Genomic DNA, 13,823 nt, shown 5'->3' with positions numbered 1-13,823 from the left:
TCAGATGTATCCTTTAAACAATGAGCAGCTGTAATCCTGCAGACCAAAGTATGTTTCGACATTGTAAAATGCTCAGGGCACATTCTCAGCTCACATGAACATTATTTTAACACACATATTTCTATAATTCCAAGTTTCACACAGAATGACAGGCAAAAAATGACCACATATGAAACCAGAGCATACAGAAGCTAAATTAGACCACCTGAGGCTGGGTCTCTGATGAGAGAAGCTTATATGGGCTAGTCTTTGGGCAATTTAGAACAGCCCAGAAGTCATATCTGAACTGTTAATTCAGGTATCATATACTCACTATGAGCAAAAAGTGGATGGATGACTTACACATTCCTAATATCACCAGATTCTACAGCAAGTTTGGACCTTTCTTTCTGAGAAAGTCTCACAGTAGCTGATTCCCCCAAACCTTCCCTTCTCCCATGGATGTCATTCAGTAAATGAGAACCCCTGTCTGATTCTGCTTAATATCAACTTTGATGTTGCACAATAAATGTGAGGACCTGAAAACAAATAAAGCTGCAGGCCCTCTGCCAAAAAACACATGGAATTTCCTTCAAGTGGTGCACAGCAATGTTTTAGATGTGTAACTCCCACCTTGTATCTACTGCTCTCAGATTCACTAGCCTTGCATCTTGTATCATTCTTTTACCAATTATTCAGGTCACTGGCACAAAGTTCATCAGTAGGTTGCTAGAACTATACTATAAATGCCACAGATACAGAAAATAATCACTCAGCAAATACCACTTTCCAGTCTAAAAACACCTGAAAAAGTGCCCAGCATTAAAGGTTAATTCTGTAAAAATAATACCCAGGAGAAACCTTGTCTTGAGCACAGAATTTTTTTTTCTAGATACTGATCAGAATTTCACACAATGCAAATATAAATTACATTCTTGCCTCTTTTTCTGAGATGCAGAACTACTGCAGCTCCACCTAACAGAGAGAACATCCTCCCAAGATGAGAAATGTCAGTGGTTACAGTGAACCCAGTTAAGAGCAATGCTGGTTTGAATTTCCTACTCTTAATTTGAAATTCATTTAGTGCTTCAACCACTCTGAAATCTAGTACAACATGTTGGACTCATGGTGAAAGCCTATGTTGCCAGGCGTCCTTTGAAACGTAACACCTCATCCTAGTAAAGTTACATACTATCACACTGTTTAAACGCCAAGTTTGAAATTCACCACCACTCCTTTTCTATATCAACAGATTCCATGCATATGATGAAGAGCACAGGGAAAAGGCAGGAAGAGATTAAAGCATTGGCTGTCATAGGAATTAATAACAGGTCCTGCTTCAGTTTTCAAGGTGTAGATACAAAGCTAATTTTGGAGACAGAAGACCAAACTAACTTTTAATGAGTTTCTTTTATGCAGCTTCCAGGGGTTTGTTTAGGATTTTTTTTCTGTACTTGTCTTAAATTTACTCCTTTAATGCTTTAGGGCTCAAAGCAGCCATAAATGGCGGTGGATTAAGGACACTGGATTAGTGAAAGAGCCCGACATATTTGTAATTTTCTATATTTTACATTCTTAACCTGGCTGGTGATTGTCATTATCCCAGTAAGTCAGATTGCTACAGTATAATAGAGAAATGAAGATAAATTTGAAACAGAGGAGAATGTGGATATAATCCATCACACCCAAACAGCGACTGAGCAAACAACAGAAATGTAACAGACTCCATAGGTGTACCTTGGACAGGCAGCAAGATCAAAATAATGCTTTTGCTTTGAAGCCCGAAAAACTCCTCTCCCATCAAACTTCTTCTCTCATCTAACATTTAGCTATGTGTCTCCTCCTCAACTTAAGAAAATATACATGACCCAGCTTTCTTTTTATCAGTAAAACTGCAGCAAACCACATGCAAGCAATGTGAAATATTGCTTTATGGTATCACTTTGTCACTCCAGCTCTTCATTGCATCTGTACAAAGTGGCCAAATATTTTATCATACTGCTTTGAAATCAAGAAAAATAGATTTGAAACAAACACCAGTCCCCAAGCTTCTTTATATCACACAATTTAAAACCAGCAAACACTGTTCTGTAACACTCTCTGCTTTATAAATCCAACATGAAATGATAGGCCTAAAAAAAGTTTCTACAAGTGTGATTTATTTTACACAGTTTCTTGTATCTTCTTCTGAAATATTTCCTAATGACAATTCAAAGAAATGGAATCTCGTGCTACACGGATCACTGGCCTGATATTGTGTTCCTCTGCTTCCAACTTTAATAGCATGCAGTTTATGAGACTTCAGCAAAGCATAATCATTTTGCACAGGTAAGTAATCTCTCCCTTGAAGACTTATGCTTTTGAAATAGCAGAAGTTAGAAAGCTTAAAATTGAAGGAAACAAAAATATCTATTTAAAAAATGCAAAACAGAAACTACCAATGCGCAAGCTACACAAAAATCTACATAGAGATCTTGTCATAGCTCTTACTTGATCCTTGCTTAGAATAACCTATGTAATTCACTCATCTTACACAGTAATACAACCACATCCTCTTACCAAGATATTTTTTAATACGCACTGAAGATTATTTTTAGACTACTAAAATATTTTTGCCAAACTGTATAAGCACACTTCAACTCCACGCCCACCCCAAGCCTACTGTTGAAATAATTCCACTTATTTCAGCACAAAGCCTCCAGGTGCTTCCTTTTCAGTGCTTACATTCAACACCCCTCTACTGGAAGACTCACAAAAAGCTTTTCATGCCAGACTACAAAAGCTGCAAAACCAATATGGATAGGCAGAAACAGAAAAATCTATGTTCTTTTAAGGAAAACTAACAAATATTGAATGGCAACAGCAATTCCTCCATTCCTTATGCTTAAGCTTCCCTTCTAAATTGGAGAAGTCAAACCATAGCATAACTGGGACAGTGAACTTGTGCCTTTCTGTAGAGTCCTAATGCTTGCATGAGATTTTGCAGATTTATTTAACAAAAGACAGATAAGATTAGGCCTTCATCACTAATCATGTGTTTGGACAACTGACTTAGCATGATGCTGCAGCCCTTGCCATGAGGAGCCAAGCACTGGACACTGGTTATGTGACACACTTCTGCTCACGCTTAAAAATGCTCTCTTAACACAGCTCTCACACACTTGAAACACATGGTTATGATAGCACCCACTGTAGATTTGTACCTAGTTATTTTTTTATTTATAGAGAGAGACCAGACTGAAAAAGAGTTTATGAACTAGCTAGAATGGACATCTAGTTAGAATGCCTGCAGCTGGTACAACATTAGAATTGGGAAAGGAGTTGTTGATCTGGTCGCTGCTTGGAGGTATGATCCTTACAAACAGTTTAACTCTGCAGAAAGAGGCATTCATGATTCTTCACTGAATATTCCTCCTGAGACACTGCTGGTCTCAAAGGAGTGTCACACCATCACCTTTATATTTTACAAGGCAGAATGGCCTTTTGTGCTTTTAAGTCAGTAAAGTCTGTAAGTCAGTAAGCAAAGACCATTTAGTTGAGTCACAATGAAAACATGCTGTTGAGGCAAGTTTTACCTCTCCACCTAGAACAAAGCAGCAAACTCCTGTGCTGTTAGTAGGTCCAGCCTATGAATAGCTGCATGCTAGGAAGAAACAGCTCATGCACTGCATTCTAGGCTGTATGATCTATGTCCCCTGCTGAATACAATTTAGCAGATAAACAGCATTTCCACCTCTATTTGCATAAACTTTTTTGAAAAAATTGTATTTAATTTTCTACTTAAAGGTCTTGCTATAATTTGGTTAAGCTCTCAGCAGGGACTTCTCCATGGTTTCTCTCATCTCCCATCTTGCTACAGTGAAAAGACTCATCTATATTAGTGTCTGTGAAGAATTCTGAACTTTTTATGAATGAACACGAGCATGTTCAGTTTATAACTTATTTCCACTACTACACCATCCAACAGAAAAACTTGATTTTATTGATGAATGCCTCAAGGAACAAGCTCAAGGCCAGTTATAAACTCCACCATGTGGTAGAGAAAAAAGCAGGTCTGACAAATTACCATGTCAGAAGAGATAAAGCAGCTTACGCCCACAGTAGTCTGCTGACTGATGTTAACACTGGATGGAACCCAGCATGGATTAGCTTCAGATCACATTAAGTGACTGTTCCTGTGCTGGCAGAAATGTAAACAATACTTGATCTCTAACACATTATTTCTGCATCAAAAGATGAAAATACCAAATAAAAGAAAAAATGTTGGAAAACTGTTTTGAAGTGCAACGTAAGTTTCAGAGGTCAACTTACCCCAAGCTGCAAGTCTGTAACTCAAGTTACATATCTTGGAATGGTCACCCAATAAAAACAGTTCTGGTGCAAAATTAACTGTTTCAGTACAAGCACGTGGAGTTTTTTGTTCTGATCTGTTTCTAATGGTGACTGTTTTCAATCCTGGTATCAGCTCAGCCAAAATGCAGCAGTCTGCATTACACTTAAGGAAGTGACAGTGTGCTTGGAACAATACTAGGAGACTTCAAAGAGTTAAAAAAAAGGTAAATTTCATACAGTACTCACTTTTCTCTTCTGGTTTTCTCTAACTTGTCTTTCAAAACCATGATCTCCTTCTTGAGGGCAAGCTGCTGGCTCTCTGCATCCCGCAGTTCTTTCTTCAGACTTTTTATCTCATTTGCATGCATCATTTCACGTTTAGATAGCTCCTCTTCATAGAAAACACTCTTCTTTTCCAGGTCTGCCTTTAATTTAGTGATTTCTTGCTGGTGTTCTATACTGCTTACCCCAGGTGAGCGACCAACCTGCTTTTGCTAAAATAAACAGCCCCAAATTAACACTCAAGAATGCTGAAAATGATGCTTAATAACAACTCAATATTCCAAAGTCTTTGTTTAGAAATACCCATTACAGCCTTGAATTAAACAAATCTATCTATTTTTTTTCAAATTTGTTAAGAGCATAAATCTGAATGACACTATTATTTTGTTATTTAAGCGCAGTAGTAGTTTTGGAACCATTGAAAATTTGGTCACATTCTGATTCTCCTTAAATGCAGTCAGAAAGCAACCACAAAATTAAAGACTTTGATGCTTCCATTCACACAGCTGACAGCAACAAGTTCAAGTGACGTTCAGAAATGCAGAATAAGGACTAGAATATACAGTTAATATATTCTGAAGGACAAATAATTTCTGGAAAAGTTATACTAAGATAAGCAGAGGCTTAACTGAAGGCTAAAGTCTAGCTACAGAAACACTATATGGATTGTGAGTCAGGAGGGAAACCTGACCTATTTTACTTAAACTGACCATTTATAGCATAGTGGATTAATAGGAAAAACAAGCTTTAAACAATAAGAGTAATTACTTCACTTTTCGCAGTTTCATAGCTCTCTTAGTGAGGTCTTCTGGCATTTCAATAGTCTTTACACACTGCTTCAGGATACATACACATTTGCACCAAATGCTGCACTCACTAAACTCAATGTCCTGCCATAACATAGAGGAGGAGCAAGATCAGGTTCAAAATGAGATAGTGGCATGACATGCACTGAAATCCAAGTATGGAAATAACTTTTTAATGTCAACATATGGACAACTGGGTTTGGAATTTCTTCTGGTTTTTAAAGTATGTAATTAAAGGTATTCTAAGGAAAGGAAATCCATACAAACACTGTATTGAGAAAGTGCAGGTAACTGGAAAACCTATTTCGTTATGGTGACTGTGTCACACCTTCCAAAGGACTGAAGGTATTTTGTTAATTACAACTCCAATCTTACCACGAGATGTTAAAAACCTCTCAGTCACCCTTAATTTGGCATGGCTTTGGGTAATTTTCTTTTGCTGATGTATGAAGAGGCTTTAAGAGCTAAATGTCATTGTAGAACATTCCAATGAGCTGAATTTGTACCATGACAAATTCTCTGAGAAAGCTGGGCCTTGCTGTTTGTGTCAGCAAAAAACTGCAAAACCCCCTACATGTACGAGCCAGAGATGTGCTGCTACTGCACTGTTTTCTCTAACTCATCAAAACAACCATCTGTTTTGATCTAAGAGTAAAATCCTGCCCTTAGGATGCAGAATGATAAAACTGGAGAAGAAAGATGCCATCCTAACAGGAGATGTTTTGGAGAAAGATTTTTTTTAAAAAAAGCAAGCATAGGAATTTTCTTTCATGCACAGGCACTTAACTATGGAACTTGTTTGTTACTACCCAACATCCTGAATTGTTCACACATACAGGGTCATGGAGCACAGATAAAGTTCAGGCTTTGCAACATCCTCTATCAGGTACATAAAATGTTTTAGTGGAATTTTTCACCACAATGAAAAGATACTATTGCAACCACAAGAGAGATGGTGCAGTAGAAGAGAAAGCCAAATGGTATTGAACAATGGCTTAGAGAACTAGAGAGATATAGTAAACAGAGAATACATTTTTAATTGATGTAAGCACATATTCCATGTAGATGTTTTCATATATGCCTATTTCAAATGGACAAATGGTGCAACTGAGACATAATGCATCTCCTGGCACACTGACAGCTGCTGTTTAATGCACCCCTCTTGGCTAACAGGGCACGCTGCTGACTAACACTGAGTCTGATTTTATTGAAAATCTGAGTACACGACATCCACAGGATCCCTCTGTCCAAACACTTCACTGACAAGTGTGCAGAGCTCCAGCAGGTCTGTGCTGCAGCACTTGGCTGGACAGAAGGCACACTGCTTTCTTCCCAACAGGCCCTGCTTCATCCATGACTCTCTGACCTTATCCTTTACCACAGCCTCTACTCCTTTCCTGAGGAAGCTGCACCCAGTCCTCTGCACCTCCCCAGATGATCTGTGGGAGGTGCCTGTGTCACCTGCCCAGTGACACAGTGGGCTGCCCGTAATAAGGGGGTTCACATCTTAGCCAGCAGCTCTCTTCTCATTCAAGTTCCTTCAGAACTCCCTCAGGTGACTTCATGTCTGACTCACCTGCCAGCTGTCCTGCTTCTGCAATCATCCCAGACATATCCAGCTCATCTGCTCAGCCTGCTGCAATGAACACGCTGTGTGGCAATCTCCCCTCCTTCAGCAGTGAAGTCTGACACACTGAGGACTTGTGGAGCATTTTTTGCCACAGCTCTATTAGCTCAGAGATTGCCTTTTTCATTTCCAAGCAGCCCCATGAGTTTCCTGTGGCTTTCTACTTTGGATTTAAAGAATTCTCCACAATGACTCTGGGCATCCTCTGCAAAATGCTTCCTAAATTCTCTTTATTTAGCTCTCAACATGCTGTTTACACTTAACCTTCCATCTTTTATAGTCCTTCCTATTCTTCTCATTAGGAGAAACCTTCCTTTCTTCTTTAAATATTTACTTTTGTTAAGGAGAGCTCCCTGAATTTAACTAAGGAGCCATGGAAAGCTTTTACTGAAAGGACAGCACAGTATCACAACAACCACATGTGATCCAATGCTTACTGAATTGTAAAATATTACCAAGAAAGCTAAAATTCCCTTTTCCTCTTCTGACAAACTTGCTCTGCTGTTATAAATCAGTGCATCATTTATATTCAACAGATCTCCCATAAATTCTTCTCACCTTTTAAACTGTCATACAAACTCTTTGCTGATGGGGAAGATTCATGGAATCAGAAGAAACACATGTTAATTTTCAGATAACAATCTGAATTCACAGCAGTAGAAACTTTATTAATCCAAACTTCATATTGAATGGATTTCCTTATTTTCTTTTAGCAAAGGAAGGCCGAACAGAAGAATGTTTGTGAAAAACCACCAAGTTTTCTGTGCCATAACTTAATGTTGATGAACGTCCCAGAGAGTTCTAATGAAAAAAGACTTGGTTGTTCATTTAAATCAAGACCAGATTAGGACTAATCTCACATTTTGTCCAAAAAGTTTAGAATTACCCTACTGCGTGGAACATTTGGAACAGGGTTTTGCTGTAAATGAACAGCAATTCGCATAAGTAAATTTAAAAGTTTCTATTCAATTTTTGAGAAAGCCTAACTTCTCTAGAGCACTGCATAAAAAGCTAAATCACAGAATAAAATAGCAGCTAACATTCTTGGCTGCCTTAAATTTCTTCTTTTAAAATCACATGCACATGTGAGCAATCTCATCAAGATAAACAAAGCCTTCATGCTCAATGCTGTTCTTGGGCAAAAATGCCTCATCTTCTGGCTGAGAGGCAGAATGTGCTAAAACTGTTCCTTTATGGGTACATCAGTTGACATCTATTGTGCAGGAAACATGAGGAACAACACAGCAGACAGAACACCTATACAGAAAACTGCCTAGACTGCAGGTTTATCTTCAAACATTCAACCATCCTATGCTAAGGAAGAAAAAAAAAGCTTTTAACAGGTGAAGTTAAACAAGGTATTAATGGAAACAATGCGTAAGACATGGTTGGTTATTAAGAAATAGCACATCAGGCAAACATTAATTTTTCTGGGCAATAATGCAATGCATGCCTGCGTTAACATTCAGCACCAACTGAAGTGACAGACTGACAAAACCCTTTTGTCCTACATCTGAAAGCAATCAAACAGATCCAAGTCCTAGTTGACTAGTAAGTTTGCAGGTGTTAATATCAAAACAGACTAACCTTTAGCCCTTCTACTTCACTTTCCAACTGTTTAGAGTACTGTTCACTCCTCTCTCGCAATTTCCTGTCTTTGGATGCCTCAGCAGCTGCAGCTTCAGCTTGGACTTCCAGCTACAAAAGTACATACGTTTTTAATAGATAGGATTCTGTATTTTTTTTTTTTCCCAAAATCTATTGATGGTTTTCAATAAGAGAGAAATCTCCAGCACCAAACAGAACACTTCAAAGTCTTAGAAAACAAAATTGGTACTGTTTGAAACAACAGACAAAAGGTTAAAGATTTACACATTTAAAAATATACTCAGAAAACCTTACATATAACTTATTTCATAGAGTCTAAACAGTCTTCTCACCACTTACTTCTTTTTTAAGTCTCTCTGTTCTGCGTAACTCTTGCCTTAAACTTTCTACTTTTTGCATCACCACTTCCATTTCTTCCTCCTTATCTCGGAGCTGGCGGGCAAGCTTTTGTTTTTGAGAGTGCAAGTCTGTCAGCCGCTCGTTCATCTCTGAGAATTCCTGCATTGCCAATTTCCGCTGGCTGTGTGCATCTTTCAGCTCTTTGGCTTGGGATTTTAATCTGTCACTAGACTCTGCCAGTTCCTACAGTTTGAAAAAAGAATTAAGTAATAAACCTAGAAAGCTACAAGGCCAATTTTATCTTTGGATGTGCATCTAACACCTTCTCCAGAGTGAATAGAAACTACATATTCTTTTTTATTTCATGAATGCGTCTACAATACAGATTGTATGCCTCTAAAAATAAGGAAAGAGGCCTGTTTTACACTACTAGTTAGTAAAACTCTATAAATGCAAACCAAGCAGGAATCTACTCCATTATTACAGGTAAACACAATGGTTTTCAAACACTTGCATTACAATATAAAAATACCTTGCTTTCTTAATGCAAAAATGTCATTAGGATTGTTTTTTAAAAGTTACTTAAATAAATTACAAGAATCTCAAGTGCTAAACGATTAAAATTTAATGAAAAACTCTGCTTTACAAAAATTTTTACTCAAGAAGCTTTTGAAAACTGGTCTGCAATGGCAAATATGATTTCCATACACTGTATCTTCATATCAAATATCAGAGAAAGTTTCAGGCAATGAAACACTGCAGTGAATAAAAGCAATATATGATAACTATTTTCTTAAAAAAACCAGCATGAAATAACACTGCTAGTGCAGAGATAACTCCACACCACAATACCTTCACAAAGCTTGCTGTGCCCTAGATTTGTGCCATCACACTACCAATTAGGGACCACAACAGTTTAAATAGTTCAATAATGTTCAATCAAAACAGAGCAGAAAAAACAAGCAAGAAAAAGCAAATTTCAGGATAAAAAAAAGACCAACAGGAAGATTTAATATTTGACAGTGCTGACATCCATGTAAATCTAAAAACGTGTCTAAGGTTCTTAAAAAAAAGGTCCTAATTGCTATGAGTTGGTTTAGAAGAGATGGTCTTTCTGGGACAAACTGGCAGCTTTCAAAATTTTAAGAGCCTTAAGGGTCAGAACAAAGAGTCTTAAACATGGCTGGCACATCAACTTTAGCGTGGACTCTAAAATACCGGGCCAATATAATCACGATGAAAAACAGGTTATATGTATTTCACACCTGATTGCAGGTTGATTTAATAATGAATACAAAAAAGAGCCATGAAAGACAGTATGTTATAAATAAGAAAACGAAGGATCAGGGAGATAGAGAAGAAGAAATAAAACCCAGTACTCTTTAACTGTAGTTGTTTCAAATTACTTTTCAACCTTCATACTTGGGCAATTTTTCACATCTCCTTTCTGGAAACACTTCTGTGACACAGCCTTAATACCATATTCTTCACATTTTTTCACTGTTAAAAGTCTCACGCATACTTCAGATCAAATTGTCTGGAATAGTTCTTCTCTACTCTGTCTTCTAACCCCTATCATTATCACCTAAATGTGAAGCTATAAAACCTTTTTTGCAGCCACCATGCAATTTGGATTATGGAGTTGTTCACTATCTGGAAGCAATCGCTTAGGGACCACCCAGCAGTCATACAGACAACGTGTTAAATAACGTCCTTTTCTTCAACAAAAAAAAAGGCAGAAAGCTAAGTAGGTCATGCTACACACTTGTTATCTGCTCATTAGTTTTACACTTGAAAGTTATTACAAGCAAAATGAACAAAAATAAAACAGTCTTGAGGGTTTAGAAGAACAGTTGCTGACAAAACGATTTTACCTTATTAAGATCTTCTCTCTCTTGCTTCAGCGTTCTGACTTGCTTCTCAAAAGCCTTTATTTGTCTGGAGGCATCATCCAATTCCCGCCTTGCAGTGCTGGCCTCCTCGAGTTGCTGTTCTAGCTGACCAGATTCTAGAAAAAGCAGAAGAACTCTAAATAGTCTAAGGGAAAAATTGTAATCCCAAAATACCATAGCCTAGCTGCTTGAAGCCCCTTCAATATTTTTTCTGGTTTCCATTTAATCACAGAATTCTTATCTGGTTTAGAATAGGGAACAGGCTCTTTCAGCTGCCATTATCTGCTTTTAAGGGAACAGGATGAAAGGTCACAGCTTGCTGGAATACAATACAAAAATGCTAACAACTTGTCTTCTCATATTATAACAACCATGCTCTACACATAATTCTGTAATGTATGCTTTAACATGACTTACACATTTGACTTTTACGTGCTGTGATGTAATATATAATACACCTTTTATTACACTGTAATTATAAACAGTCTCCCTCCTCCTCCCAATTTCCCCCCAAAAGAAACAGTAAAAATAATGGGTCACTCAAGAGCTGGCAAGTGTTCTCCTGTCAATACTCTTAAAATTATCTTCAGCTGATTTTACTTATTTCTAGTGTGAAAACCACTTGTTTTTATGTGATCTACTTTATTACTACTATAAATAAAGGAGAACTATTGCGGCCAGTTTCTTACCAAGTCAGTTATACAGAGACAGTATATTTCTATGGCACAGTTAAATAACTACCCTGAAATTCTACAAGAAAAGTTGAAATTCATAAAATATGGCAACTGAAATTTTCTAGCTAGTGAGTGGAGGTTTTTTTTGCCTCATGGTCTTTACTTAAAAACAAGACTTTAAAGCAAGATATATAGGGAGTCAAGTTAATTCCAGGTTCTATGAAATCACTGGACACATTGTCTTTTATTTCAGTTGTGGGCAGGTCTTCAGACCACTTGTATTTACCCAAAGAACAGGAACCCATCTATACTCTTAATAATAGCCTTTAACTACATTTTCATAAATGTAAGCCTAAGAGACGGGCTCTTGGAGAAATCAAATATAAAAACACATACATTTTTAAGAGGGTTAATTTCTAAAATGCAAGAATTTTATGAGGAAATTAATACCATTAGCTTATACCCAGAAAAATATTCACTACTGTTTTAATTCACTGACTCTTGTTTAAAATTTAAAAGAATGCACTCAAATAAGAGATGTAGCTCAAAGCCAGAAATTATTAACTGCCTTCCTTATGTAGTCTACTCTGAAGTCACCAGTGAAAAGAAAGCTTATATATGGCTCTGCTGAGCCAAGATAAATCTCTCTTCTGTGCATGAACTACTTTGTTCCATGGCTCTGTTTTCTTCTTGCATTGCTGCCCTTTACATATTTGGCAATATTAAAGATTCCTCAAAGTTTTCTCCTATGTAACTTAGTGAAAAAAAATTATAACTTTGACCTCAAAAATTGAAAGCATATGCTAGCTTGTCATTTCCTGGAAAACCAGATAGACAAGAAAAATGCATTTCTCTAAGCCTTCCCAGTGACACTCCTGAATTTGACACAATTTTGAGTTCATTCTTTATTGCCTTTTAAAGCAGGTGTTTACTCTTACAGCTTCAGAAAAGGCAGTAAAACAGGTTGAAGAATGTAACAAAAAGCTAGGTGTAACATATATGTTGTAAATGGTAACTTTCCATTTAATTACCCTAGTTTTAACTAACATTTTGGATAATATACGCAAACACTCACTGTAATATATTATTACATTACCTTTAGCTGCCCAAGAGATGAGCCCAAAGCATAAAAAGTTCAGCTCTGCACCTGAACTGAACCTTCTTAAAGTTCATCAGATCTAGTAGGAAAATTCTTCTTTTAAAGGCTATCCAGAAAAGCTGGAACTAGCTCCCCTAACTTTGGAAGCATTCAGATGTGGCCATCACTTGGTTTATTTCTGTATTCTGTCATTAATATAGTTCTAAAATCTGTTTCAAAACCCCCATAAAACCAAGTAAAATAGAACATTCTCATTTTATTTTATCAAATTTGCTTGTATTAGTTACAGCTTAAGGCACAAATGAGTGTTTTCTAATAAATGGCTGGATCAGACAAAGCATTCAAGTATATACTGGCAAGGTTGTGTGGTGACTGGGTTAGACAACTCTACATCTTCCTCATTTGATCCCATTACTCACTTCCAAAACAAACTCCAGAAGTACACATTCTGTCTAGGAATAAACACACAAATATGTATGTGGTGTGAAGCAGAAAATTACTTTATGAAAAACCTCTCAGTACTGACCACTTTCACTAGACTTCTGACTTATTTTCAATTTGAAAAGGCATAGCAGATGTGTTGGGGAATGTTTTCACACATTTACTATTTTTTTTCATTACCAAAGGAAGCAATACTTTCAGCTCAATAGTAAAGAAGAAAATACCAGTCTCATTCAAAAGCTGTTCTTGCAAATTCTGCTTTTCAGTGGTCCCAAAGACTCAAAACCTGATCAAAGGATTGCTGCAGAGAAGGGGTTTCTGATCATGTTGTCTTTATCCTCATTACAGCAGCAAGAGGAGGAACATTTGGCTGGAGCAAAATTGCACAAAACCCTTTGTCCTGATACAGTGCCAACATGGCATCACTCAAACCAGAGTGATCCTCCCTGAGCTAGCTAAGCCATGTTCCTATCCAAAAATAATGCCTATGGTACAATACAAAACTGCTGCATCATGCCAGAGCAGCTGTCCAACTGTGTATCTGTAAGAGGCTTTTTTCAGACTACACAATTTTTACAGGCTGTAATCTATGTGCTGCACTCTGCAGTTCACACATAGCTGTTTCTGCCCTGTAAGGCAGCTGCAGAGTCTAAACACATCAACTCAAGTGTCTGCAAGTTAAGTTCAAGTTACTCTCTCTGTGCATGTTGCTGCTGGCACTCCTGACACTTTCAGGAACTGAAT

The 13,823-nt window shown here is 37.3% G+C and overlaps 1 protein-coding gene across 9 annotated transcripts in view; it reads right to left on the bottom strand.

Moving 5' to 3' along the window:
- Positions 1–13,823, bottom strand: part of CDC42BPA (CDC42 binding protein kinase alpha) — a 198,322-nt gene that overhangs the window by 55,593 nt on the left and 128,906 nt on the right. For 7 of the 9 annotated variants that reach the window (XM_088053753.1, XM_088053752.1, XM_014252859.2 and 4 more), the window contains exons 13-16: positions 10,848–10,981; positions 8,974–9,216; positions 8,614–8,724; positions 4,558–4,805 (exon numbers count right to left, since the gene is read on the bottom strand). In XM_088053753.1, the coding sequence (XP_087909879.1) occupies positions 4,558–4,805; positions 8,614–8,724; positions 8,974–9,216; positions 10,848–10,981 (736 nt within the window). The remainder of the gene's footprint in view (positions 1–4,557; positions 4,806–8,613; positions 8,725–8,973; positions 9,217–10,847; positions 10,982–13,823) is intronic. The other 2 variants (XM_088053750.1, XM_088053751.1) reach the window with 2 other exon arrangements.

The sequence above is a fragment of the Pseudopodoces humilis genome, chromosome 3 (genome assembly GCF_049639895.1).
Source record: "Pseudopodoces humilis isolate 2021_Gansu_Grassland_sample_001 chromosome 3, ASM4963989v1, whole genome shotgun sequence".
Lineage (NCBI taxonomy): Eukaryota > Metazoa > Chordata > Aves > Passeriformes > Paridae > Pseudopodoces > Pseudopodoces humilis.
The sequence above is the reverse complement of the archived record's forward strand: the minus strand, read 5'-3'. Positions and strand labels throughout refer to the sequence as shown.